Consider the following 26,936-nt stretch of genomic DNA (forward strand, 5'->3'; position numbering starts at 1 on the left):
GGGGTGCAGGGGAGGTCTTGGGGGGAACTGTGAGTTTTAAAACCTGAATTCTCCCAAGTTCAGGCAAAATGGAAAGTCTTTGTAGGAAAAAGTCTGTCCTGTCCCCACCCTTTCCTTTTGGTTAGGTGAAATATCTCGGTTAGACTTGATTTTTTTTGCTTTATTTTACCTCTTGTCACAGTTGATATTCTGGTATTAGTACGTTTTCCAAAAGACTTCCTGATCCCTGGAGCTTGTCCTGGGATGCCTCCATGTGTGGAGCAGCTTAGGCTGGATCCCCATTGCTGACCCAAGCGATTTGATGTCAGCATGGTGGATGTTTGTTGGCTGGATGGCTGTAGGCATTACACAGCAGCTCCTACACAAGCCAGGTCATTGCTTGGTGCCTCAGTTTCCCTTTGGAAACAAGCACTTGTCTGGTTCAGTTCCCTGCCATCTGCTAAGAAAAGTCCTAGGTGGGAGCAAAGGACGTGCTTATTCTCTGTATGTATTGTATGTATTTTTGTGTACACCTGGACGTGTCATTTTTATTTCAAAAGAACTATTGAAGTGGTTTTGCCATTTCCCAAAGGATTAAGCAAACCTCTGAAAACCTCGTGTCCCCTCCCTGTGGGACAGCAGCCTCCTACCTGGGACAGACCCAGTGCAAGGACAGCCGCCCTGGTCGGGTGGGCAGCAGGGCTGAGCCCCTGGCGCCACAGCAGAAGGCTGCTGGGCTCCGAGCAGAATGGCATTGCAGCCCAGCTTTCAGCAACAGGCTCCTCTGGTTTACGTGACGGCGTTGGGGGGGCGTTGGGGGTGTGTGCATGTCACCCCAAGCACGATGGAGGGAGCGGGGACCGCAGCTTGTGACAGCATGGAGGAAATGAAGCCGTTTCAATCCCAGATGAGCCCCAGGAAGAGTGAGCTCCAGCTCTACATCCATGTGGGATCCATTGGCGAGGGTTCCCGTGCAGGGTGCGGTGGGAGTGAGCTGGTAAGATGTGGCTGGGATGCAGCAGCACGTGCTGCCAGTCCCCCAGCACATCTGCACTGTCTGCCAGCAAGGGAAGCCGTGGGAGCAGCAGCTCAGAATGGCATTGCATGGTGGGGAGCCACGCTGGGGGCTGCGCCCGCGGGGACCCCTGAGCTGCCTCCCAGCTGGCCCCACAGTCTTGGCTCAGGAGGCTCTGCCCTTGGTTCGGGAAGCCAAGGCTGGGAAAGCCAAGTCCCCTTTCCACCAGGATGGCTGGAGGGGACGTGTCCATCCCTAAGAAGGGGGATGTGAAGGACTCTGGGCAGGTGCCTGTGCTGGTGGCAGGGGCAGCCTGTTCTGCAGCCCCTGGCTCTCTCCTAGGGTGACATGCCTGGGTAATTTCTTCAGCAATTAATGCCTCATTAAAGTGCACAAGGGAACAATCAAGGCAGTGAATTTTACACAGCACAATAGCTGGGCCCTGAGAGGTTTTCTGTTTTTGTAAACTGTCTTTTTCTGGCCTTAACTGCTTGCTGTCTGGAGGCAGAGGAGGTGGGAGCCTTGGTGGGCATCTCCATCCCCAGCTGCTGCTCGGGCTTAGCCCCAGTGGCTGCACAGCCCCGTGATGAGATTTTCCTCTTTGCAACCCTATGTGGTAGGTTGGCACCTCTGGGACATGTAAATCGGTCTGGAGGCTGGGATGAAAACCAGCCCCGTCCCAAAACGTGCGTGCTGAGATGCCAGTCACCACCACTGAAACTCAGTGGGGTGGAGGAGGAGGAGGCAGAACGGTTTTCCAGGTCTGGAATGGGCGTTGTGAGGGATGTCTGAAGGGGACTTAAAGCCTGCAAGTGCCCTCTAGACAGTGCTGCTGGCTGGACAGGGTGACAGGGAGTCCCCTTCTTGGGGACAGACCATGTCGGGGGCGAAGGGCAGGCTGAGATGAGATGAGCAGAAAGGAGAGACCTGGGCATGGGTGCTCCTAGGAAGGCTTTTGGAGACGAGGAGATGACTGGTGGGGTGTGACAGGGCAGTGTTCCTGGCTGGCAGGAGGGGAAGGAGAGAGGTGGTCACGGTTGGGGAGCCCCTGGGCTTTTCTGACCAGGTTTTGGGGCTTGCTCCTGCTTGTCCCTGTCGCGGCATCAGGTTGGAGCAGCTGTGCCTTGAGCCCTGACCGTGTCCCTTTCTCTCCCCAGGAGCCTGATGCCGCGGACGCTGGAGGGGCAGATCACGATGGAGAAGACCCCCAGCTACTTTGTCACCAAGGAGGCTCCCCGGCGCATCTACAACATGTCTCGGGACACGAAGCTGATCGTGGTGGTGCGCAACCCTGTCACCCGCGCCATCTCGGACTACACGCAGACGCTCTCCAAAAACCCCGCCATCCCCAGCTTCCAGGCCCTGGCCTTCAAAAACATCAGCACGGGACTGATTGACACAAGCTGGAGCGCAGTGAGGATCGGGATCTACGCCAAGCACCTGGACAACTGGCTGCAGTACTTCCCCCTCTCCAAATTCCTCTTCGTCAGTGGGGAGAGGCTTGTCAGCGACCCAGCTGGGGAGATGGGTCGTGTCCAGGACTTTCTGGGTCTCAAGAGGGTGGTGACAGACAAACATTTCTATTTTAATGAGACCAAGGGCTTTCCCTGCCTGAAGAAGCCGGAGGGCAGCAGCAAGCCCCGCTGCCTGGGGAAATCCAAGGGGCGGCCACACCCTAAAATTGACGTGCAGGTGGTCCAGCGCCTGCGGGAGTTTTACAGACCCTTCAACATGAAGTTTTATCAGATGACAGGGCAGGACTTTGGGTGGGACTGAGCCATCCGTAGGGCATGCTGCCGTGCTGGGACCTGGTCTGCCCAGCAGTGTGTGGAGCCAGGACCGCAGTCCAAGGATGCTGGTGGCTGCCATGGTCCAGGGATGCTCATGGCTGCTGTGGTACAGGGATGCCCGTGACGGCCCCACCAGCAACCTCCTCCCTTCGTTCTAATTTATATCAGATCTTTTCTGGCAAGAAATGGACCCTTCTGGAGTAGAGAGAAATATTTAAGAAATAAAAATACAGATGACCCCTCTCCCCTCCCCGACCAGATTAAATATTCTTCCATATAAATCTTGCTAATCTGTATTAACCGTGACTGTTCTGGGTGGCAAGTGGAAGGGTGTGAGTGTGTGGATGGGAGCGTGTGGGGGTGATGGCTGTGCCATCCACAATAAAAGCTTTGGAAACCAGTTGGCGCCTGGGGCGTGCAGCCAGTGGGTTTTTACTAAATCAAATTCTGGTGCTGAGCGCAGGCATGGTCTGCCGTGGGGAGGTGGGTGAGGCCGTCCAAGCAGCAGACCCCAGGCGTGGGGTACGTTTTGCAGACAGAAAATAGTCTGCAGGAATTTCCTAGTTAAAAAAATCAATTACCGGCAGTACTTTTGAATAAATGCCAGGTCTGGGGTTAGGGAGAGGGAGTTGCGTATCACATACCTTCTTATGTTCTTTGAGTAACCCAGATGATAAAGCAGGGCATTTCTAACCCTTAGGATGAAAATCCCTGCTTCTCCCGAATTCACCCAAGCAGAGCAGACAAAAGCCCCAAACTCTGACCTTTCTGTGCAAGAATCTCAATGGATTTTCAAACCTGCAGCCTTAGAGGGCCATCATGGGAGGCTGCAGAAATTAGTCTAATCTGAATTAACTAGTTTTCCCTTAATTAAAGATGGGGAAAACATTTAATTAACCTCTAATATCTTATTAGTGACTTGTATTTGTCTCTTTAATGAGCTAATTATGTGTTTTCAAGGGCCCTCAGGCCCTGCATTGTTTGCAAATATGCTTTGGCTGTGGTTTCTTCCATGCGCAGCATCCCAAAGCTGACTGTCCAGCCAGGCATGCCCTGCCAGGCGTGCCATCGCCTCCCCTGCCCACGGTGATGGAGGTGGCAGGTACCGCTTCCCCTGGGATGCACAACAGGCACTGGCCCCTTTCCTGCCAGCTCCAGGGTGGGTTTACACTGGCATATTGTGCTTTATACCCTGCACAGCTCTCCCTGCTCCCACATCCCGGCTGCTGACACCTCCCCTGTGCCCCTCCGAGGCGGTGTGTATTTTCTGTAGCGATGCTCCGGGCTGTAGCTGAGGTTGAGCATGTTTGCCCTGTTCAGCCCCTGGGCTCATCTGGCTGCTGCCAGGAGATGTGACATGTGGGGATGGGATTAACATGATGTTGGAGTTAAATGCAACCAGTTGCCTGTTTCTGTGCGGGGAGCGGGGCATGGCGGTGTCAGTCCATGCATGTGTGAGCAGTGCCGGGGACAGATGCAGATGCCACCATCAGTGTGGTGCCAGAACTTGGGGGCTTTATGGCCGGTATTAAAAACTGGCATATCGTAAAATAATAATAAGAAGAGATGAAATCAGGACTGGTTTTCTGCTGGGATGGGCTCAGCACCCCATGCCCAGCCGGTGTCCCCCAGCCATGTCCCCCCGGGACTGCCAGTGCCCCGGCCGCCGACCCGCTGGGGGTTGGATGTCGAGCGGCTGGAGCCTGTTGTCAGCCTCGCTGGCAGCTCCGCATGATGGACTGCGCTCTGCTTGTTTAGGTTTTGTTTCCAGCCACGACATTCGACCAAATTATTCTCCACGAAGGGCTTTAAAGTTTCCCAAGTGCCTGTGAAAGCCTGGAAACGCTGATAGTGATCCTATTTCTCAGCTGAGTGACTGCATTCAGCCCCAGCCATATTGATATGCAAAACGTTAAGGGTCCCGGCTCTAAAGATGGTTTCTGTCTGCCCTGTGAAAGGGAGCCATACTTTTTTAAAGCCCGGGCCTTTCTAAAGCCCCACAATACCATATAGACTATGCCATTTAAAGCATCTGAAGCGACCCAAAATGTATTGAAAGCTTGCTTTGCAGACTCATTAAGACTACTCAATAGGTTCTGGCAAATACCGTGCCAGGGCTGACCGCATGGATTAAGACTTTTGAAGTGTTACACAAACCCCCTGCTTAAACTAATTGCTGCCCCGCAGCTCATGAGGTCAAGTATTTGTATTCATTGCCTCCGAGAGGAGCCACTTATGGGTCTGTCCAGGTGAAGTCTGCACTTCATTAGATCAAGACAATAAAAGCGGCTTTGGGTAGGAAGGGGGAAGATGCCCAGGATGAAATCTCCTCGTTCTTGCCCTGAGCACAAGCACAGGCTTATGTCCACCATGGCAGCGTTTTGGGTTGTTTCCGTTGCTTTCAAGAGCCCCAGCAGAGCAATACGCTTCCAACCGATGCTGCCCGGTGCAGGATGGGCGGCTGGGCCAGTGTCTCTGCCAGGACCTGCGCCACATCGCTCCCTGGTCACCTGCAGCGCATGGGGATGCAGTGCCTGCATCCCACTCCTGCTGCCTTGTGCTGCGGGCCCTCCCAGTGCCGGGGGGGTTTCGGCTTGAGAAGGGAGTCAGCGTGCAAGGGAAGGGCTGGGGTGTGGGAAGGGTGGGCAGTGTGCTCAGCAAGCAGCTCTTCACCACGATGCTTCACTCCCCAGGATCAGGCGGGTTCCCTTCACCAGCCCGACAAGGATCCCATCACCTGCTAGTGCAACATGCATTTCTCATGTCTATCCACAGGAGCAACTGCCTTTGCCCATCACTGCCTTGCTCGCCTGATTAAAAAAAGATCTAAGAAAAACCAGCAGCTGGTTTACTGAAGGTTTACTGGTTTACTCAGCAGAGGCACAACACGGCTCTTGTGCTGTCCCACTGAGCCGAGGGCTACTGAGAAATGGAAACTTGGCTTCTTTATTGTAGGTTCTTTGGTGGAGCTTGGTTGGGAGCCCTTTCCCTGATAACAGGCAGCGGGCTCTTGGGGAAATGCGAGCTGGAACCCTCTTCACAGTGGCTTTTCTAATCATCGGTATCAGCCCGTGGACCCCAGCTTTGGGGCTGCCACTGCTGGGCTCATGCAGGAGCCGGGGGGGTCTCACCCGGTGGGACCCTGCGATGCTGCCGGGAAGTGGCACTACTGGGGACCACTGGCTGGCTGGGGTGGTGGGGATCTGACCGCTCACCCTGGTCCCTGCATGGGAGGTGCTGCATGGGTAGGAATTGTTCTGGAACACCCCCAGAAAACTCCTGCAGAAGCTCAGGGACAGGTGTCACCGCTGTATCTTTCTGCACAAGACCTCCGGAAATAAAGTTGTAAAAAGATGCTGCTGAGCTGTGGTGATGTCTGCTGCGTGCCTGCCACTGCGCACTGCCAGGGAGGGAACATTGTCCCACGTGGCTGCTTTTATGGCTTTCTCCCTTCATTGTATCTGTCTCAGGTGCCTAAAAATCCAGAAACCGGGAAGGCGACGTTTTCCCCCCAGAACAGTGGGGGATGTGCAGGTGAGCACCTGAAGTCTGCCCACACCCGAGCACGCTGCTGGCGCTTCCCTGGGGAAGCATTTCTCTCCCAGGGGAGCTTGGGCAGCCGTGTGCCCAACGTCTGCTGGCTCAGAGGATGACGGCAGAGCTGTGGAAATGCCTTTGGGGCACCAGGTTAAATGGGGGAAGTGCCAGGGCCAGAGGGCGATGGAGATCCAGCTTTGCTACCAAGTGTAAAATGAAGTTTTCATCCCCATCTCAGTTAATGAAAATTTCCATTTCTAACCCCATTTTTGTTTTGAAAATCCAGCTACCCAAAATGCTGTGGTTCCTGTACCCTGGGCCTCCCCCTCCATCCCAACCACTCCATAAGCCAGGAAGAACAGAGTTGCAAGATCTCTCCAAAATATTTATATACTTCTTTTTCTTTTATACCAAATTTACGATGACAAAACGGAAAGAACAAAAATGGGGGTGTGTGTGTGTGGTGTAAGCTCTAGAAGGAAGAAATTAAAACTTCCCTGCCTTTGCACAGGCCTGGAGATGCAGGAGAGCAGCAGGGCTGATTTGCAATTACACACTTCATCTTGATGCATCCTGGAAATGTTTTACAACCCGTAGCAGGGAATGCCATACTTTTCCCTGAAAACACCCCATACATCCCCACTCCCTGCCTGCTGTGCTGCATGCAGCCTCACCCACCCCACAGCCCCCAGGTGGGGCTCGTGCTGCCAGGCTGTGGGGCACCTGTGGGCTATAAATGCAGGGATGGGGCAGGGGGCTGGACCCTCTCTTTAGGACCTGCCCCAGCTGTGGAGGGTGCAGGGGGCTCTCTGACTCGGGGAGAGGTGAGCCACTGCCAGGGATGTCTAGCATCCTTCATGCTGCTTTTTGGGGGATGTAGGGCCAGCGTGGTGTTTGGGGATGGGGTGGTGTGGTTGTGCGCAGCAGTGCTCAGGGAGTGTCTGTGGGTGCTGGTGCATCTCTAGGTTTCTGGCATTTGTGCTTGGGGTCTCCAAGAGGATCTTTGTCCCCTGGTGCAATCCCAAGGCCACTGGTGCTTCTTTGGTGCACCACAGTGCTCTGTCGGAGCAAGGCTGGGCTGTCTGTGCGGGATGTGGTTGTGCTTCCCAGTGATCACCTGCAAACCTCTGCTTATCCTGTGCTCAAGGATGTCTGGAGCCATGCTGCTTCTTGCCGCAGGGCACACTGTGGTGGTCTCCCTTCCTGGCCAGCATAAAGGAGAGCTCCTGAGAGGGATGTGTGTGTCCCCTTGCAGTGTCCTGCCTTCCCGCGAAGTTCCCCCCGGCACCACACACAACCCTTGAGCAGCACCCAGGGCTGCCAGCCCCGCTGGCTTTTCTGCTCTGGTTTCCATTTTCATCTCAATACACAGAATAAACTCATGTCATATTCCCCAATAGACAAGAAAATGCCCAAGCAGAGGGAGAGGCTGCTGTAATTGCAACCAGGTGACCGGCGGTGGCTTCCAAGTCATGTAGAGCGTGGGCTGGATCCCACATGTGGGCACAAACAGCCACCATCAGGTGTAGGCAGCTCTGGGGTATGTGAATGGAATGAAGGAAATGGTGCTTGTGCCCAATGCAGGAGTGAGCTGGGCTGCCTTGGTTCAGCCTCTGCCCTGATGCTGGGTCAGGTTATCCACTGGTTTAACTGGAGTTAGGGTGAGATGAGCACAGCCTGTGTGCTCAGCCCCTCTGGAAGCCTCTGAGTAAGCAGCAAGGTGTATTTAGGAAAATAGTAGTTACTTACTGAAATAATGAAGCAAATTATTTATTTGTAAGCAACCTGATGGGATTAGCGGCTGTCCAAACTGGGGCAGAGCATGCTGCTGGCATGTCCCCACTGCGAGGGTGTCGCTGGGGGTCCCACTGCAGGTAAGGGCTGGATGCCCCAGCCCTGGTCATCGCCATGGCTCCCTCCTGCTGCCTCCAAACCCTGTGGCTCCTGAGAGCAAATGTGGAAGACATGTGAGTGGTGTGGCTGCTGGGAGGAAACCAGCTCCGCTAAGTTTATTTGCATTTCTTGGTGCAAAAATAAATTTTGAAAATGCAAGATGCTTCTCTGTTCAGATTTTAAATCTTGCCTGTGCGTTCAAATGGATGTGGCTTCCAAAGGAGGAGGGCTGCCAGCCTCAGCCTCCTCCTGTGCAGGTTTAATTCAGTTGCAGGGGCATTTTAAAATGCACTGGTCACCCTGGTTGTTCTGGGTGCTTGGGGTCATATCCATGCTGCTGGCAGGGCTGCAGCAGGTCCGTGGGCTTGCAGAGGTGCTGCTATGCCTAGAATTTGTGACAAATGTGATCAGGAAGGAGAATATCTCCTTTGCTTGCGGCATCCTTTTTCCCCACTCCAAGAGCTGAGATTGTGGTTGTGTGAAGGGACCGGATCCTGGCTGGAGGCAGAGCCGCCCCATCGGGCTGTGCACCCTCGCTTCCCTCAGCTAATGCCAGAGCTCTGATTTTTTTTTTTTTTTATTTTCCTTTGATTAGAAACAGCAATGCTTTGCCTCGCATAATTAATCAATTTATATCAATAGAAAGAATAAATTGGTGTCTTTCTGGCAAGCTTTCCCCTGGCAGGAGGCAAGCCCCAGGCCTTAATTACATACCCCCTGTCGCTCCCCATGAGTGTGGGGTAGAGGGAGATGTGGGATGGGGCACTGCTGCCACTGCTCCTTCCCCAGGCAGGGCACACTATGTGAGGAGGGGGATGGGGATGGCTGGAGCCTTTGGGGCTGGCTTGTGGCAGGGCACTGAGCAATGCCACATCTTGTTACATGAGGATCTGATTCAGCCCCATTTCTCCCAATTTACCATGGCTGGACGAGGAAGCTGATGCTCCCAGCACCTGGGCAGGAGCAGGATGGTGTGGCCATACCAGCTTTGCCCCAGCACAGGCATCCACACAGGCAGCTGCTGCCTCCAGCCATGCCTGAAAGTCAATGGAGAGAATTTTTCACTACTTTTTTTTTTCCTCCCTCTTGTGCTATGAGTGCAAATTTCCATCTGACTGCAGGGGCTGATTGCTGGAGAGACACCCCATGGCAGCCGCAGCATGCTGCCTGCAGATGCCAGCAGGAAAGAAAGTGTGAGGGATGGAGGGCAGCAGGGGAGAGGCCGGGAAACTGGGAAATGCTTCTGGTGGGGATGGGAAAGGGGCTTGTGCAACAGCCAGCCTTTAATTAAGGGTCTTTAAAGTGTTTTCCCAGCTGGTTAACATTGCCTTGCCATATTGGAGTGGTTTAGAAGCAATGCTCCTCAGGAATGAGTCCCTTCCTGTTGGCCCTGTGTGCGGGTGATGGGTACCCCACCCCACCGCCCCCAGTCCCCGCGCCTTCCAAAAAACGGGGCAGAGAAAAGTGGGGCCATGCCTGGGTGGAGAGGATGGGGAGCCCTCTGCCCTCCCAAAGGACCGAGGCAGGGAAGGAGCCCATTTCTCCGACGTGGTTGCAACACTCGGGTATCTTTAACACAGTTTCTGCAGCAGCCAGAGTGGTCCATGGGGAAAGCACGCCAGTGGCATCACTGGGAGCTGGGAGGGGACAGTGTGGTCTCGCACCCAGCATGCAAACGCTGGACTGCGAGCTCCAGGTACTGCTCTGGGGTGGATATTGGTGCCAGGAACCAGCCCTAAGGCTGTGGCTGCAGTATGGGGAAGTCTGGGGACAGGAACAGGAGGTCAAAGCTGCACCTGAAGTGCAGGAGCTCCTGTCTGGCGAGGTGGGCACTGTGAAGGTATGTCAATACTGTCTCAATCAAAGTGGGCAAACCCTGCTGCTCTGTGCTGTGGCTGCAATGATGCTTTTTGTAATGCCTCTAGAAAAAAAAACCAAACAAAAAAACACCAAAAAAGCCACCTAAACCCAAAACACATAAAATCATTCAAGTTGGAGAAGGGTTGGTCTGGAGTGATGTTTGTGTGCATGTGGCTGAGCTGGTGCTGCAGAGCTGCTCACACCCAGCTAAGGGACGGAGCATCCTCTGAAGGTGCTTGCTCCTCCTTGGGTACTTGTTTGTGCCTTGTGGTGTTCAGTTTGGTGCTGTGGAGCTGTGCTTGCCACAGGACATGTCTGCTTTCTCTGCTGATGGCGCTCACATTCGCTCTGTGCGCCTCCTGCCCCTCGGTGCTGGGTGGCACTGAGCTGCCTTTAGGTCTGTCTTCCCAGCAGGTTTTACGTATGACGGTACAGCCCTATGTTAAAGCCCACCCTGAAAGGTTTCTGCTCTGATCTTGCTCTACTTGCAGTGGGAAGATGATGTCACGGGCACCCTTTCTGCTGCAGTTCTCATGCTGTTCCCCCTGTGGGGTGCTGCAGCCATGCTGTTCAGCCCCTCCTGCCTGCAGGGGCAGGGGTGGTAGGGCTGCCACGGGGCACCCAGGCATGAGTTGGAGCAACAGCTTTGCCCCATTCCTCCTACTGCAATAAACTCGCAGAAATGAGCTTCAGAGCAAAGGCATTTGCCCACTTGCCAGGTAGGGATAGACTTTGTTTTGCATGTAAACCTGCACAGAGGTGTTTATGCTGAGAGTACTCAGGGACTTGTTCTGCCTTTTTAAGGTTCATCTGCTCACCTAAACCCTCCTGGAGTCTTTCCCTCCTCCATCCCATGCACCACCACCAAAACTGCTTTGTGCAAAATCCTCTTGGAGGTGAGAGTGGAGATGCTTTTGCTGGCTGTGAGCGTGCGATGGGTGCATGATGTGCTCTTCCTGCCTCGCCAGGAGATTTATTAGTGTAATGAAAGGGAGGAAAGTGCCCCATGAATCACCGTCGCATCAGGACGTTGCGATGCTCTGTAAATAATGCAGGGAGCTGGTGTTAGCGGGGTAGCCTGCCCTGGTGGGTGCGGGCAGCTGCAGGGATGCCCCCAGCCCTGCCTCTCCTCTTGCATTAGGTTTAAGCTTCTGGTAGCAGGGGGTGAGGTGGGCAGAAGGTGCTGCATCACACTTCCTCGCCAAGGCCGGAGCTGCCTGCACAGGCAGGCGATGCATTTGCAGATGGAGGTTATTCCCTCTGCTCCCACATGGGCCGGGCTTTCCCAGAGTTTCCAAGCTCAGCGGAAATCTGTGGGTGCCAAACCCTGCTGCGGAGCATGCTGTGCGGGGCTGCCTGTGTTTAAAAGTCAGGTTTGTGTGTTTCTCTGTAACCTTAAACCTTTCTCTAGAACTGAGTGCAAACTAAGTTGTCCCCATCTGGGTTTTTTCTCCTTCTCCTGTTGAGGTTTCAGCTACCAGCTGCATTTGCAGAGATGGAGGTGATGCAAACCTGGCTGCAAGTGGGCTCAGGGCATTTTGCTCAAAGGGAGAAATCCCTCTTTTCCAGAAAAACATCCCCTGACTGCCAGGGCAGGCAGCATTGCTGTAGTCTGCTCTCTTGGTCCCTTTCTCAAAATAGGGGCTGAGTGATAGTGTGGCTGAGCACCATCCTCCTCTTCCTCTGTGCACCCTGGCCTTGCCACAGCGCTCCCAGCTTGAGGTTCCCTACTTTGTGAACTCCAATGACATGGTTAGTGCTGGGGCTCCCTCTGCTTCTACAGAGCTCTTTTATCTTTGGAAAAAATCATAATAAAAGCTAAAACTTTAATAGTGTAATATTAGAGAGGGCTGGAAGAGAAATGCTGGGAGAAAAAAGGTCCTGCCTGGGGCTGTGGCACAGCTGGGGCTCCACGGCTGCCACTCAGGGATGCAGAAGTGGGTGAAAAAGACGTAAGTATTTTCTGGGCTTGGCTGGTGTGTGCTGATGTGCCGTGCTCAGACAGCAGAGGACAGGCTTATCTCAAGGCTGGCACAGCCTTTAGGACAGGTATTGGGTTATTTAGAGCTGTCTGAGCTAAAGCCCAGTTGAGTGCCTGCTCGCGCAGGATGTGATGGTGCTGCAGTCTGCCCAGGGACCGGCACCCATCAGCGAGCGGGACAGTGCACAGCCAGGCAGTGAAATGTAGGCACAGGCTGAATTGCTGCCCAGAGCAAGCGCCTATAACCAGCAGAAAACATTCCAAGTCTGGACAGGCTTTGCAATAATTTCCACATTCTGTAATTTTTCTCAAGAGGGGAAGAGAGGCAAGCCTGAAAGAATTACCCACACAAGCAGTCACTGAAACGTTCTTTACTGTGAGCACTGATCACTTACTGTATTTAACAAGACAATTTTGGCTCTCGGAACATAAAAGCAAGCAATGATTAAAGCTCTTGTTTTCAACATCCATGAGCCAAAGCACAAAAATCTATTGCTAGATCCAAATCTGAGCTTGGCAACCAGCCTCTACCCAGGGTGTGGGCCAGGGTGAAGTGCATCTGCTCAGTGTCTGTGGGGTTTGGGGTGCTGGGGAGCACAGGGGTGCTGGTCCCCCAACCCTGCTGATGCTGGATGTATTGGGGCATCTCTGCCATCTTGTGCCTTCAGCCCTGGAAGTGAGCTGCAGTATTTTGCAGGAGGTGGAAGATGTTGCAGGTCCCTGGGGCTGTGAAAGGTTCTTTGGTGGTGGCAAGGAGCAGACGCTGAGCTCAAGAACAGCTTGGGGAATGGGGCTGGCAGGTGTCTGCTGCCATCTCCCTCTGCCTGCGGGGTGAGAGAGGCTATCTGGTGGGAGCCTGGGAAGGCAGAAGGCCCCAGTGTGCACAGGCAGTGGTGCAAAGCAAGGGGCTTGGCGGGGTGCTGGGCTATCTGACAGTTTATGCTGCCTGGAGTTGGGGATCCCACTTTGGTTTCCAGGGTGCCTCAGACTGGGCTCACCCTTTCTGGGGCAGTAACCAGATAAACTGGAAGGAGCTGTCCCTTGTGAGAGGCTGGCAGGGTATCACGCTCACCCCAGAGTAAAAATGAGCAGAGCTGATGAAAGCACCCTTTTGTGCTGTGTGCCACCCTGCTTGGAAACACTGCCCTGAGATGAACTGGGATCAGCAAGGCCAGAGCTCGCAGCATCAGAGGTGTTACTGCAATAGCCCCGTCAGTGCTGTCAGGCATCATTGTCGGGGATGCTGCAAGGTGCAGGGCCTCTGTGTTAGCGGGGGATGTGGGGATGCTGCAAATGCCACTGAAGGTGCTGCAGCTGCTGTGTGCAGCCTCACCCAGGCAGGCAGGGCAAGAGGACCCGGGCACAAAATCCACTCCTGGCCAGCTGGTTTGCACAGCTCCACTGCTCCCCATAACCTGCTCCATTCCTGATCAGTGACCTTCTCCGAGACTGGCTTCATGGCTAAAATGTGAGCTGGATGCAGGATTATCTTCTCCAGGAAGTGGCGTTTTTGCAGCAAAGCCAGGAGGAGTTGCCTGTGAGTACCTATTGGGACAGTCCTGTATGTACCATGTGGTGCTGAGGGTTTCTCCTAAACCCAGGCTGTGTTTAAGATGCGCAGCATCCTGCGGTGATGGGCAGCTGTGCAAAGCCCAGCGGAGTGTCTGCTGCAGTACATCCCCTTCTGAGGGTCTTTGTTTCACCCTGAGACTTGTAAGGCTGCTGATAAGGCAGGATGCTGAGGTCGGTGGCACAATGTCTTGGTGAGCATCCCATGGAGTCAGGGTGCTGGTGTCATGTCACTGCTCTGCACTGGGCTGCTGGCAGTCCCTGAGCCACTGGGAGAGCTGGCATTAGTGGGATGAGCTCTGCGTGGCATGGACAGGCAGCTCCAACAATGCTGTGGCAATAGGAGCTAGGTGTGAATTTGAGCATAAGAAGCTGGCCTCTTGCTGACATAAATCAGCCTTGTTTGGTTCAGTGCAGTTGCATGGTTGAGACGAGGTCAAAATCTGGTTCAGATCTTCCTACTTTGTTAAGCTCCTGTCCTTGAGGATGGCATCTGCTCACCTTTGAGCAAAGATAAACGAGTCCCAGTGTAGCAACACTAAATCTGTCCAGCCTTCTGCTTGGCTTTCCCAGGTCTCTCTTTGCTGCAGGACAGGGAGGCCATCCAGGGAAATGCCCGGGACAACTGAGAGACACGCTTCTGCATGGACAGCATTACGCAGAGTCCCCTGTTGTCTTTCCCCTGGAAAAAGTGCAAGAATTCAGACATGAATAAATTCCACAGACATTAACTATGCTAATCAAGCAACTGCTTACACGAAGGGCTGTTAAGTACAGCCTTCCTCTTTTCCCCAACGCTGGTCAAATCAAAGCCAAAAAGGATCTTTGCAGAGAGCTTTTATTTCTAGCAGTGGCCTCCTTGGTTGTCCTGGAGTGTATGGTGCTGAGGGTGCTGTGGGTATCCAGCTCCTGGTGTGGCTGAGTGTCCCTCGGGTGCCCTCCGCTCCAGCTCGGACAGTAGAGCAGTCACTTTTCATCTGCCACTGCCCTTCTGTCATTAACTGGGAGCATCCCATGGTGGGCACAGGGCTGTATCCCATGTCCCCAGGGATGTCCTCACAGCACTGGCCATCCTGGCTGTGAGCCTCATGCCAACCCAGGGCACAGCTGCCACCAGGACCTGCCTGGGAGGGGCACCAGCTCTCTTGGCTTTGTTTAGGATGAAAAAGCATTTTGGGAGCAGCTCTGTCAGCCCTGTGCTGCTGGTGCAATCCTGCCAGCCCTGGGAGGGATGTGTGTTACCCATTGGCAGATGGGCAGCCCTTGGCTGTGTCCTCTGCTCGCTCGCATGAGTTGTGCTTGTTGGAATTATTTACTGCACTGATCAATAAATACTATAGGCAGCGGGCTGTATTTCATGAATGCAATGCCATACACGTGCCTACTGCTATATTTCAAGAGCATAAATAACTTTGGGGCATCAGCAAAAATTAAAACCAAACAGATATAACTTAGAAGGATTTACACCCAGAATTTTTCAGCGCAGTGGGGAAGGAAGGCAACAATGGCTTCAGATAACACTCCTGGGCTGTGCCCCTCACTTAACTGACTGAGCCTTTCTCCTGCCTCTCCTGGGGTGCTAGGTTGGTTGCCCATGGCTCTGGCTTTGCCCCTGTCCCCAGCTGAGGTGATATTGGCAGTTTCCCACCAGCACGGGCAAGCCACCTGCTTTTCCCACATCCCCTCCCACGTGGGGACACAGTCCCAGGCTGGCTGCTGCCACGTGCAATTCAAGAGCTGCCTTTGGCACATCCTGCCTGCCATCAGCCGGTCCTGGTGGTGGCACACCGGTTATAGCGAGCATATAATCCATCAGCACATGCTGCAGTTGCCATGTTGTTTGTTTTCCTTCGAAATGCAATATAGATCTAATTATATAAAAACCAAACTATAATAAATAGAGGGGATATTTGGTGCAACCCCCAAAGTGCAGGCAGTGAGCACTCTATTCCCCTTCTCTCTGGTAGCATTTAAGCATTTCCCCTGCATCGGTGACGCAGACGTTCTTCATAAATCAGCGGAGGTAGGAGCACATTTGCTCCCCCGACTTTGAAGAGGCGTCAGATCTCCGAACAGAGGCTTCTTGCTGGGTGATCCTCCGGGGCTGGTTCTCATTTCCTTGTAGGAGGTGGGTCTGGAGCCCATTTTGTGCATTTGGGAAGGCTCATGGGGGGGAAGGGGAGGGAAACGAATGACTTTGCTTCGTTGACAAAAAAAAAAAAAAAGCCTTGACACCATGAGCACTGCACACCATTAACATCCCACTGACACAATTATTTACCAGGAAGATGCATATATTGATTTGGCAGTAACTGCACATGCCACGGCAGGGCTGGGGCTGCGGGGATGCTGAAAGGCTACATATGTGTAAACTGGGCTTGCTGCTAGCCTTGGTTTTGGCCTGATCCTGCCTAGGTGCTCAGCAGACCTGAGCCTGGCTGGGTTAAGCCCACGTTACTTTAGGTACTGCTGTGGCTTTTCCCCCTTTGGTGTCACAGCTGGATGTGCTGTATGCCCAGACCCTGTGAAGAGGGTGATGGCACTGAGGGCTGTGCCAGAGGTGGTGGGAAGCTGCTGGTGGTGGCAAGGGATGTCCGATGGCCGTGCTGCCAGTCCCTGCTAGCAGGTACAACTTCAAAGTGCTCTGCCTGGCCTTTGGTGACCTTTGCAAAATGTCAGCCCCTGTTCTTTGCCAGTTTCTTTGCAATTACTGGATCTTTGCCAGTAATTGCGTGTCTGACCCCTGGTAAAAGGGAATGGTGAAGGATGGAGAGAACATGGGATGCCTGTGGGTCCCCAATGAGCGGTTGCTGCTCTCTGCTACATGGTCTCTACGGTGCTGGGGAGCTTGGGCAGGGTCCCTGCAGTGCTTGGAGGCTCCTCGTGGCTGGTGCAGCCGGTGTTGGGGCTGGTAAGGGTGGGCCCTGCACTGTGTCTCTGCTGTAGCCAGGCGTTGCTTGCTGTGGTTGCTGCTGTCAGCCCTTGGGGAGAGCCTCTGGGTGCACCCAGACTTTGGCTGCACACACTCCCAGGCGTGTGGGGATGAATGGTGGCACTGGGGAAGGGCAGCACCTGTGGCTGCAGGACTGCATCTTCCTTTGTGCATTTTAATAGAATAAAATCTACTGAGGTGAGGCATCGAAAGATCTCGAGGTTTTAGGGCCAAGCTGCAAGGGAGATCAACAAGAAGGGAGGTTTCCTGTTCAATTTACCCAATTTTGGCTGTCTTGAAGCAAAAGTATTAAGGTACAACAGCTGCGTGGTGGCACAAGGCATCTATCTTTGTACCCAGCCACTCTCATACCCCTCTGAAATCTCTTCTGTGCATGCATTAACTGGGAAGGGCTACCAGAGATGTGTCCCTGCACAAGCTTAAGCTCCGCATTAGGGCCACGTTGCCTGAAGAGGAAGGTAAGAAGCTTTTCCTGACAGCCCATCGCCTCTGTGGCAGCCTTGGGATACGCCAGGCCTCTGAGGAGCTGGGCACTAAGTACAGACACCCTTTGGACATGCCCTGGGAGACACTTTTGCCTGGGAATGGCTCAGGAGCTGCCCAGGAGAGCATCGCTGGCTGCAGCCAGGACTGCCACAGTCATACAGGCAGCTACAGCAGGAAGAAACTCCCTGGAAGAATTTTAAGGAATTTATCTGGCAGTTTTTTAAAGGTAATTGTAACACAAAGGTTGAGCTGGAACACTTCTGCCTCGCTGGGCCATTTCCACTGAGGAACTGGCAGCAGGCAAGCTGCTGAGTGAGGAGCCGGCGTTGCCATATGGAGCTCTGATCTGGCTGCTTGCTAAAGAAAAAAAATCATACGGGGCCAGGACTTGGCAGCCCTTCTCTGCGGAGACCACTTGTGTGAATAAATGTTACTCATTGGCGTTACACAGGATCTGGCCCGCATTCATAAAGAACAACTGCATTTTGGCCTGGGTTCAGCAAAGCACTCATGTATGTGCTCAGTGCGAAGCACATGAGCAGTCCTGGTGACTCCCTGGGAGAAATTCTGTGCTTAAGCACACTCTTTGCTGGATCTGCGCTTTCATCTGACTTGACTTTTGTGCCTTGAACCTCCCTTGGCTTTGCCGGTGGAGGCAGCCTCCCCTGCAGCGAAGCCTGGGCTCCTTCCACGTCTCCGTTGAGTCTGGCTGAGACAGGAGCCTGATAAAAGGGGAGCCGGGGGTTTGCGAAAGAAGGTTGCGATGGGGAGGCTGAAGCAGGCTGGCAGGGCTACATCTTATTTCTGTTGTTAGAGCAGGGAAGAGGGAGGAAGAAATTCACTGAAATTAGAAGACTGGGCATTTAAGAATGATAAAGAAAAATGAACCCAACCAAACCCATTTTTCTGTTATGTGTATTTGTATGTTATGCATATTTCTATACGCATGATCTGTGGGAGCTTGTAGCCACGAGGTTCTCCAGAATCCAAGCACAGCAGATGAGATGAGGAAAGTGTGAGGTGCAGGTAATGAAGTCATCCCCCTTGCTACTAGATGGAAGACACTTTGAAAGGGAATCAGCCTTTAAGGTTGGAAGTCACAAACCCATCACTCGCATCCCAGCCCAGTTCTCCACTGGCTCCCTGCTGCCTCTTTGAAACCATGGATTTATCTGTGACACACAAGATCCCGAGTTAGATGGGCTTTCATCTGCGCAGCGAAGGCTGCTCCTCTGTTTCTGCACTCATCTTTAATCTAAGTCAACTGGCTGCAGCGGAGTTACATCAGGGACACATTTGGCCTCCAGTATTTACTCACGCGAGTGCCAATTTCCCCTTTTGTTTCATAAACGGGTAGCTAAGTACATTAGGGAGCCATGTGAATCAGGACAGCGATCATACGGGCGAGCTCCAGAAAAGGAAATACTAATGTATAGCAAGACAAGAACATATTCAAAAGGATAGAAGAAACTGTTGTTAGATACGAAGTGCACTGCCAAGCCAGTGAATCTGGATGTAGTTAGAGGTGTGCAGTGCACAGAAGAAGTCTGTAATATTTTATTCCAGGGATATATATTTCCGGGACAAGTTGTTAGATTGACCTCTAGCGTTCATTTTCTTAAGGGAAAATTTCCTGATAAAGTCCTGTTTTGATCAGGTCTTGTACCTTTGCACTCTGAGCAGGCTTTGGGGGGAGGTTCTGTTTTTCTAATGGATAAAAACTTAAAATGTCAGTGTCAGTCTGCAGGAATTTTCTAACGAGCTGGCTGACAGGCAGCCAGGCATACTATGGAAATGTTGACACATGATTACCTAGGAAGGGGCTGGATGTGGTCCTGGCTTGTGGAGGCAATATGGGAGGCTTGCCACCACCACGCCGGGGCCAAGTGCTCAGCCAGGAGATCAAAGGTATATTTTTGCTGAAAAGTTTAGCTTGGACAAGTCATTTGGATTTCACTGGTGTTCTGTTCACTGAATTCTGTGGTGGGGGTAGAAAATGTATTTACTCTAAGATCCCAGGTTTTTTTATTTTACAGCCATGCCTGTATGTCTTTGAGAATTACGCCCCAAGCTTTCCTCCTTATGAACTGTTTGTGCAGGATGAAGTTTTGGACTTTGTTGGAAACTGGAGCAACTGAAGGTTGGAAGGGTTTTCCCCCAGTTTTGTCGCTGGAAGACGCCCATCCCACGTGTTCTGGTTGGTACTGTTCAGTATCATGTGTCTCAAACTGAAATCCAGATATAGTTTGTTTGGTTTTGGTTTCATTGATTTGAATAGCTAAAAATGTTTGAATGGCAGCCAACCAATGCTAAATATCTTTTTTTATTATTATTATTATTATTCCAAAGCAATCTTCCCCAGTGTCAGGGAGCTGTCACTAAAGCTATTTTTAATTGTTGTATGTTTTAATTCATGATGTTTTGTTGGAATATATTCGTCATTTATTTGCTCAGGAAGGAAGGAGGAAATTCTGGTCTTGGGGAAAGTGATGAAAATTGAAGTAATTTCATTGACCTCACTTAAATTATTTTGGTATTATGTGTGGGTGAATTTATTTTCTGTAGCCTGAATGGTCTCATGCTGCTGGGAGACTCCAGAAAGAAACACTTGCCACCTCTGTAGTTTCAGGCAAGCTAAACAACAGGCTGAGGGTTTTAAAATCTTGGACAATCAAAAGCCTGACCTTCAAAAAAGCAAGGTACGATATAATTGAGGACAAAGAGAATTGAAGGAAAAGAACTCATGCCAGTGTTTTCAAGCAGTGAAATCCTATATGGACATCTTATTCTGACTTTTTGCTATAAAAAAGACACGGAAAGATTAGTTCTGTGATACATTTATTTGTTAACTATCCACTGAAAGTATGCCAACTACTTAGTGACTATCCAGAAGGTCTTAATTTCAATTGTCATGTTTATTTTTTGCTATAATTCTGCAATGGCCACTGGACATGAGCTGTTTCAGTGTATGGGCTGGCGCTGATGGCTTGCTGTCCTCTCTGGGTTGCACTGGCTTGCCTGCATTGCATGATGTTTCTGCTCCACCGTTGCACAAACGTTGCAGAAAGGATTAATTTTGTTGAAATAGTTAAGAATTGGGCTTGCTGATGAAAGGGCAATTAGACCCTGCCTTGGAGAGTGAGGACAATGCCTTCCTCCAGCACGGATGGCTGCAGAAACGCTGTGCCTGCTGCATTCAGGCCCTGCAGATGCCATGTGCTCCCTGCCCGTAGGAAAGGCTGGGACTGGGTTTAAGCAGTTTCATGTGAATTCACCAGGGAACAGGGGGGCTTTGGCTTGAGAGCAGCTCTTGTTTCAAAACACTGTCCTTCCTGGATAGCTGGAAAGAGCAGTGCTTACATGTCCCACATAGATTTACACCTTAAAGTCTTTTTTCTTCTTCACCAGAAATAGGGCTTTCTTCATGCAGAGGAGAGCTGTTGACATCCCCATCCTGCTTGCTCATGTGCATTCAGCATCTGAGCTGCCTGCGGGCACACAAGCACCGCTCATGCCACTCGCAGATGCGCTAGCCTTAGTCTTCAGTGTCTTCCCTGGACCTAAGAAGCCAGAACTAGCACAGGTTAGGTGAGAACCAGCGATGGTTCACTTTCACTTACATTTCAAAATAAAACTCCAGGTTACTGTGTTTTCCTGTGCTGCAGTCCTGCTCAGAGTGAGGAAATCCCACTGAAATAATAGCACTGGGATGACTCCAGTGCTGGGGATCTGGATTGGGGAGACACAGGGCAAAGTAAGAGATGAACAATGGCTTACTGCAGTGATAGGAAGAAATTCAGATTAAATATCCCTCAACACACTGAGCACCTGTTGGCTGCATCAGCACCTGCATTACTCCTGCTAAAGATGTCCATCATTACTCCATCAGCACTGCCAATTCTCAGCCAGTTCAGGTAACAGCCAAAGCCACTGAACAGTGAATACCTTTAGTAATTTGCTGCTTTTAATGCATTCAGTCAGGCCAATTACATAAAATTATGGGTCTGCCCTTTTCATTTTACAGATTCTTTTGGTCCTAAGAATATATAAATATTCATTGAGCCCACTCAGTAAATGCTTTGGGCAGCATAAAAACTCACAGAGCAAATATTTTTATATTGCACTAGCTTTGAAGATCCTTTGGAGGATGATTTCTGAAACGTCCCTGCTAGTGCTGGACTGAGACTAGCTTCCTCTGCATGGAAACAGTACTGATCATCACATAACAAATTGCTGAAATGAATTACAAAATGGCATTTGCACCCCTTGACCATGCTGATGAGTGTAATTTAAATAAATCCATTCATGAAAGCCTAATTAGCAGGGACTGTGCAATTTGCAGCCGTGTATGGGAAGTCTCTGCTAATCACAGATTGAATCCAGCAGAATGCTAAGTGCTGCTGGAGAGTTAAAATCACTCAGACCTTTCAGGGATCAAGCACTAGGTTACTGAATTAATAGTTGCCCTCTTGCAGGGGCTGGTGCTAGTACTGCAGAGGGTGGCGGGTCCTCGTGTGGTGCATAGCCCTCAGGAAACTGTTTCTGGTCTTTCTTTTGCCTCTGTTTTTGTAGTTGTCAAAGGGAGGTAAAGATGCTGATTTCTTTTAGAGACCACTTTGAGATCAGTTGGGGAAGAAAGTTTGAGAAAAGCTGAGTACGAGTTGAGTAATTTTTGGTTTTGCAGCTTCTCTTCAGTGTTTGTATTAAAGATTCCTAACTTGGAGAATCAGTTGACATTGTAAATTAGCAGGAGACATTCAAGTTAGACATTTGTTTATTATAAACACCAAAAAAGGTGTTAATGTGTTTACAGTAACCTACAGGAGTCCCAGTCGCTGACCGTCTCCCATTGTGCCATGTGCCATACCAATGGCAGAATTCACAGCATCACTGTGAGACAAGTAGGTCAATCAAATGAATTCTTGCCTCAGTATCTGCAAGTTGGAAATTCAGCATCTAATCACATCTCCTAGGGAAATAACTCTGGGCTCACGTCTGCTGCCTTTGTGCCTGTGGCTAGATTGGTGCATCCCTTCACGATGGCCCTGATAACATCTTCCTAGCAGAGGCTGTCATGGGAAAGTAAAAAGCAGCTTTTTTTCAAAACGTAGGTGCATTGAAAATGGGAGTGGAACTAAACCACAAAGCAAAACCATCCGATCATTAGATGTCTGCTGAGACTATGGGGACTCTGAGGAGCAGTGCACAACAGCATCCTTGTTCCGGTGGCTTTGAAATGAAACAAAGCCTGCGGCCCTGTGCTGGGGACACCAGCAGCATTGGGTTTCACCTGCCCTTTGTGCTTGTGGGAGAAAAGCAGCTCAACCTGGACCAAACCTAATGAAAGTGGTGACCATGCTGGGCAGCAGCACAAGGTCCTAGCTCAGTTCAGCAAGGCTCCATTTAAGCAGGTGTTTGTTCCACCAAAACCTTGCTGAGATACTACATAAGCTCAATGCCTGCAAGCCCATGGGCTGTGATCCTGCTCTTACCACCCTCCACAGTGGTGGAAACCCTGTGGATCTCCTGTCAGGGTAGGGTTTTCCCCCTGATTTACCTTGCAGTCATGGTGGTAAGGATAACACCTGTACTGTTGCCAGCATTTTCCAGCTAGCGTACACCTTCTCCTTGCCGTTTGATTAGGATCCTGTCACCATGTTCATTATCTTCTGTTTGTTCATTAGCTTGAGATAATTAAAACTACGGAACTAACAAAAAAAAATATTTTATGCTGCTTACCAGAGACTTCAAACCTATGGAATAAAGTTAGATCCGTGGATCGCACTGTATAAAAGGTGTCCTAAAAACCAACCACCTAGGCTGTCAGTTCTCTGGCATGCCATTTGTCATCAGCATGGTGTAATTATCAGGGACTTTAGTGACACAATAAATATGAGAGCACAGGTGGTATCCATTTTCAGCTGTTTAATTGAAGAAATGAAAGATCCTGTAATACAAAGTCAACATAGAGAATTTGTCAGGCTACACTAAAAACTTCAATAACCATGACCTTGAGGTCATAAAATTACTCATCAGGAGTAAAATTTTTTTATGATACAGAAGTGAAGAGTATCGATTTTATAAAAAATAATTTTATATGCAATATAAATGGACAAAATGGTTCACTCCAGTCTTCTGCAGGGTCTGAAAACCCAGGAGTGCTGTGTGCAAATCAATACAAATAATATCTTAAACCATAAATTTTAATTCATTTATAAAATATAGGCTGTGTTTTTTCTCCCTTAGAGCCACCACACATAAAAAAAGAACAAAACCCAAAAAACCAACTAGGGAATGGCTCCTCCAAAGCTTTCTGAAATTTGCTTTGTCTTGCTGGTGTGTTGTGCATTTATAACTGTAGCAGAATAAGGTTGACTTTAGACTTGTGGGCTGGTGTTCTGTTGACTTTAAGTCCAGGATCTTGAGAGCTGCCAGTGGTGCTGCTGAATGCGTTTGGCTAAGGAAAAAATCTTCCACGGCCTACTGTGGAGTAGCATAGCAAGAAAATACTGAAATTTTGTTAGAACAGCAAACAAAAGATGCAGTTGGGTGGTTCAAATCAAGGCCTTACCTGGGAAAGCTGGTGCAGTTGGGGTGAAGCCGCTGCCCTGAGGGAGCGATGGGGCAGCCATGGGGGGTGGCTGGGGCAAAGCCCCACAGATCAGAGGGCTCGCAAAGAGTGAAACCCAGGCTCTGAACCCTCAGCTCCAACCTGTGGCACACCTCGCTGGCTGAAGCTGATGGGGGTGTGCTCTGAGCTGGTCCCCCTGGGCTGAACACCATTGCAAAAGCGCCCTGACCCTGAGTTTCAGGTGAGGTTGGGTTTTCTTGGTAGCTTTCCTCTGAGCCCTGGGGCCATGGCTGGCTGCCAGAAGCCTGGTTGCCCTTGCACTGCTCCCCTCACACCTGTGCTGGCCTCTGAAGGAAGGCTGTACACAGCAAGAGAATGCTAAGCCCTTTTCCCACCCACAGCACTTTGCTGCCATTTTGCGTTCCTGTCCTCAGCCGCCATTTTGTCTCTCTGCCCTCAGCACCTCACGCCTTCCTTTCGGGGTGCTGCCTTCCCACCCCAGCTGCTCTGTGTCTCCCCTGAGACCCCTTGGCAGTAGCCGGGGCTGCGGTAAGGGCTCCTGCCTCCAAACTGGTGCTGTCTGCAGCTGTGTGGAATGGCCGCCACGTGCTGTCGGGTCTTGGGGAGGGAAAGACATTAGGAGGAGGATGGGCCCACACAAGAGAAATCTCTTTGCAGAGTCTGTCCTGGCTTTTGGGGTGCAAGCTCGTCTGGTGGCAGACACCACTTTGGGATGGTCATACTTTTATTTATTATGATTTCCATCTTGTTCTTTCTCTCAGAAGCAGGTCTGATCCCAGGTGGTTGTGAGAGGGCTCCCTCGGCTGTCCTCGGGAGTGCTGCCCTGCCTCTGAGGGGTGAGCGAGGCTGCAGCTTCTCCGGTAGGGCCTGCAGCATTTTAAATCTAAATTACCTCCTTAATCTTCCTTGGATACTTGTGTTCCCAGTGCTGTTTTCTTTAAAGTGATTCAGCTGTGGTGTGAAGTATGTGCTTTAACAATATTTAACTTCTTTTGAGGCAAGAATATTAACATGCCTTGGAGGGATAGCTGAGGTGACTTTCCTACATAAGTGAACATTTATTCTTCCATATAATGGGATGGGAATAGGTTTGAAGGCCTCGTTGTTCAGTGGTTTTTGTAAGGCAAATTTGGGATATCTTCCTGTGAGAGTTTGGTTTGAAATGTTCTTTTTGAGAAATCACTTTGGTCTCAGATAACTGCTTGCTTTTTAAAGAGTGTAGACTATTTCTTTTCTAGTGTGTTCAACAGTTCATTATACTAATGCATGATGAAATGGTTAACAGTTCTCACACAAGGTGCCAGGTATAAAGACTGCAAAAGCCATTCAGGACTTCTCTTATAAAGTTTGAACAGGAGTCCTCTGAAAAATGTCAGCAGCTCTCTCACATTAAAGGTTATTAAGATTTGGACAACTTGATGGTTCCTTTTACCAAAAAAAAAAAAAAAAAAAAAAAAAAAAGTCTGACAACTATTTGCTAAATATCAGTAATGTCTCTGAGTGTACCCATGAAATAATAAGAGGCATTCAGACAGGCTAACAAAGCATCCATAGCCCAACTTTGGCATCAATAGAGAGGACTTGAGTGCACAGCAGCTCGCGGGAATGGGCAGTAATGCTATGTTGGCAGCCTGGAAATAACTGATATTTTTAAATTTTATTTTAATGAATTAAAAACTTTTCTGCTTTGAGGACAGAACACGCTCACATTTTAAAGTAGTTTAATATTAAGTCAAAAACTCGATGAACGTGGTTTGCAACCCAACGCTTTTCTTTCCTCCCATGTAAATGGCCTTTTATATATGAACTGCCTCATTAAATTCAGTTGGGTTTCCCAGACAGGAGAAGGAGGGTAAATATTTTTCAGAGGTTGGTGCTAATGGAGTCATTTAATGCTGAATAAATAAATAAATAAATAAAAATTACAGACCTTTATTTGAGAAACACAAGTAGAGTAGTTATAGTAAAATTCATAACTTACATTGCCAAATACAAACAATAAAGGATTGTCTACTTCAGACAGCTCAAAATGTTTTTTATTGAAAACAGATGCTATTCAGGTCAAAACATTTGAGTTAAAAAATAACTTGTTATTCTCACTGTGAATAGTTAAGTGATTTGTTTAAATTTTTAAAAAATCTAAATTAGTTTTCTCAAGTTACAGATAAAGAATGGCTTATTCTAGTTCAACACAGGACTTCGTTGCACTTTCAGATCTGCATCCAAATCTTGCTCGTCCTGTAAGTCGCATAGACATAGTACTTTTGTTCTCAAATGAAATTGTATACAACTGTATTATATTACTGCAAAATTATGTAATTGATGTGTATTTAGATACTAATAGCATTAGTATAATTGTTAGATATAAAGTACCTTACCTTCTTTGTGTATAAACCAGCAAAATGAAAATTGATGCTGTTGTTGTCCATAGTATGAGGATACCACAACTATAGATATTGACTGGACAATTCAATGTCTGAAAGTATCAGAGGCTTCTTTGTAATGTTTTAAATGGATGCTGAATTAGTAAAGACATGTACAGAGTCAGCATTATGTAGTCACAATACATCTGTAACCTACAATGGTCTTTCACTACAAACTATGAACGTAAGGCCCAATCCTGCAGTCTTTACTTGTGTGCTCAATCCCTCTGAGCTAAAGAACATAGTCCTGAATTATTCAAACAAAACTCTTGTTGAATGGTATGGTGTTTTAGCTGGATAAGTCTCACAATTACATGTCAGGTAGGATAGTTTCTGTTTCTTTAGAACAAAAAACAGGTTTTGTGGTTGTCAGTTTGTAAGGAGCTAAGAATTTTGCTTGTGGGAGTACAGGAGAGCAGGATGAACCAAAACAGAAACTTAAACAGCAAAGCTTTGTAGTTGGCAGATTCGTACAGGTGTTTGAATGATTTCTTTGATTGTTTTTTGTTGTCATGATATGAGTGAGGACTATCATCAATGGAGTAAGAGCTGAACAGGGGAGTGTGCTGTAAAACTCAGTATTTTCCTCTTTTGGGTTTTAGATGGTTGAACAAAAAATAGGGCATCTGGGGAGCACAGTTTTTCATTCTTTGCTCTCTAAAATGGTGTTTTAATGTGAGAGGGAGAAGGCTATGTTATTCTCTGTCGCAGTGTTTCCCACCCTTCACTGTGTAGCCCAGCAGCAGTAACATCTCTTCTGAGTATTCAATGGTGCTGGGAATTGGAGCCTGGAGGACAAAACAGAGGCAGCCTTTCCCCACAGGTGCACTGGGAGCTTTGCAGTGTTGCAACCCTGTC

The 26,936-nt window shown here is 49.9% G+C and overlaps 2 protein-coding genes across 2 annotated transcripts in view; both read left to right on the plus strand.

Annotated features, from left to right (window-relative positions):
- Window positions 1–12,144, plus strand: part of HS3ST6 (heparan sulfate-glucosamine 3-sulfotransferase 6) — a 67,253-nt gene extending 55,109 nt beyond the window's left edge. Inside the window, exon 2 of the mRNA XM_080386558.1 lies at window positions 2,152–12,144. Coding sequence (XP_080242684.1) covers window positions 2,152–2,770 — 619 coding nt within the window. The 3' untranslated portion in view covers window positions 2,771–12,144. The remainder of the gene's footprint in view (window positions 1–2,151) is intronic.
- An 8-nt stretch (window positions 12,145–12,152) lies between these two features.
- MEIOB (meiosis specific with OB-fold) overlaps window positions 12,153–26,936 on the plus strand; it is a 29,239-nt gene continuing 14,455 nt past the window's right edge. Inside the window, exon 1 of the mRNA XM_080386623.1 lies at window positions 12,153–25,895. Coding sequence (XP_080242749.1) covers window positions 25,827–25,895 — 69 coding nt within the window. The 5' untranslated portion in view covers window positions 12,153–25,826. The remainder of the gene's footprint in view (window positions 25,896–26,936) is intronic.

This window comes from Falco punctatus, assembly GCF_963210335.1.
Source record: "Falco punctatus genome assembly, chromosome: 4".
NCBI classification, from domain to species: domain Eukaryota; kingdom Metazoa; phylum Chordata; class Aves; order Falconiformes; family Falconidae; genus Falco; species Falco punctatus.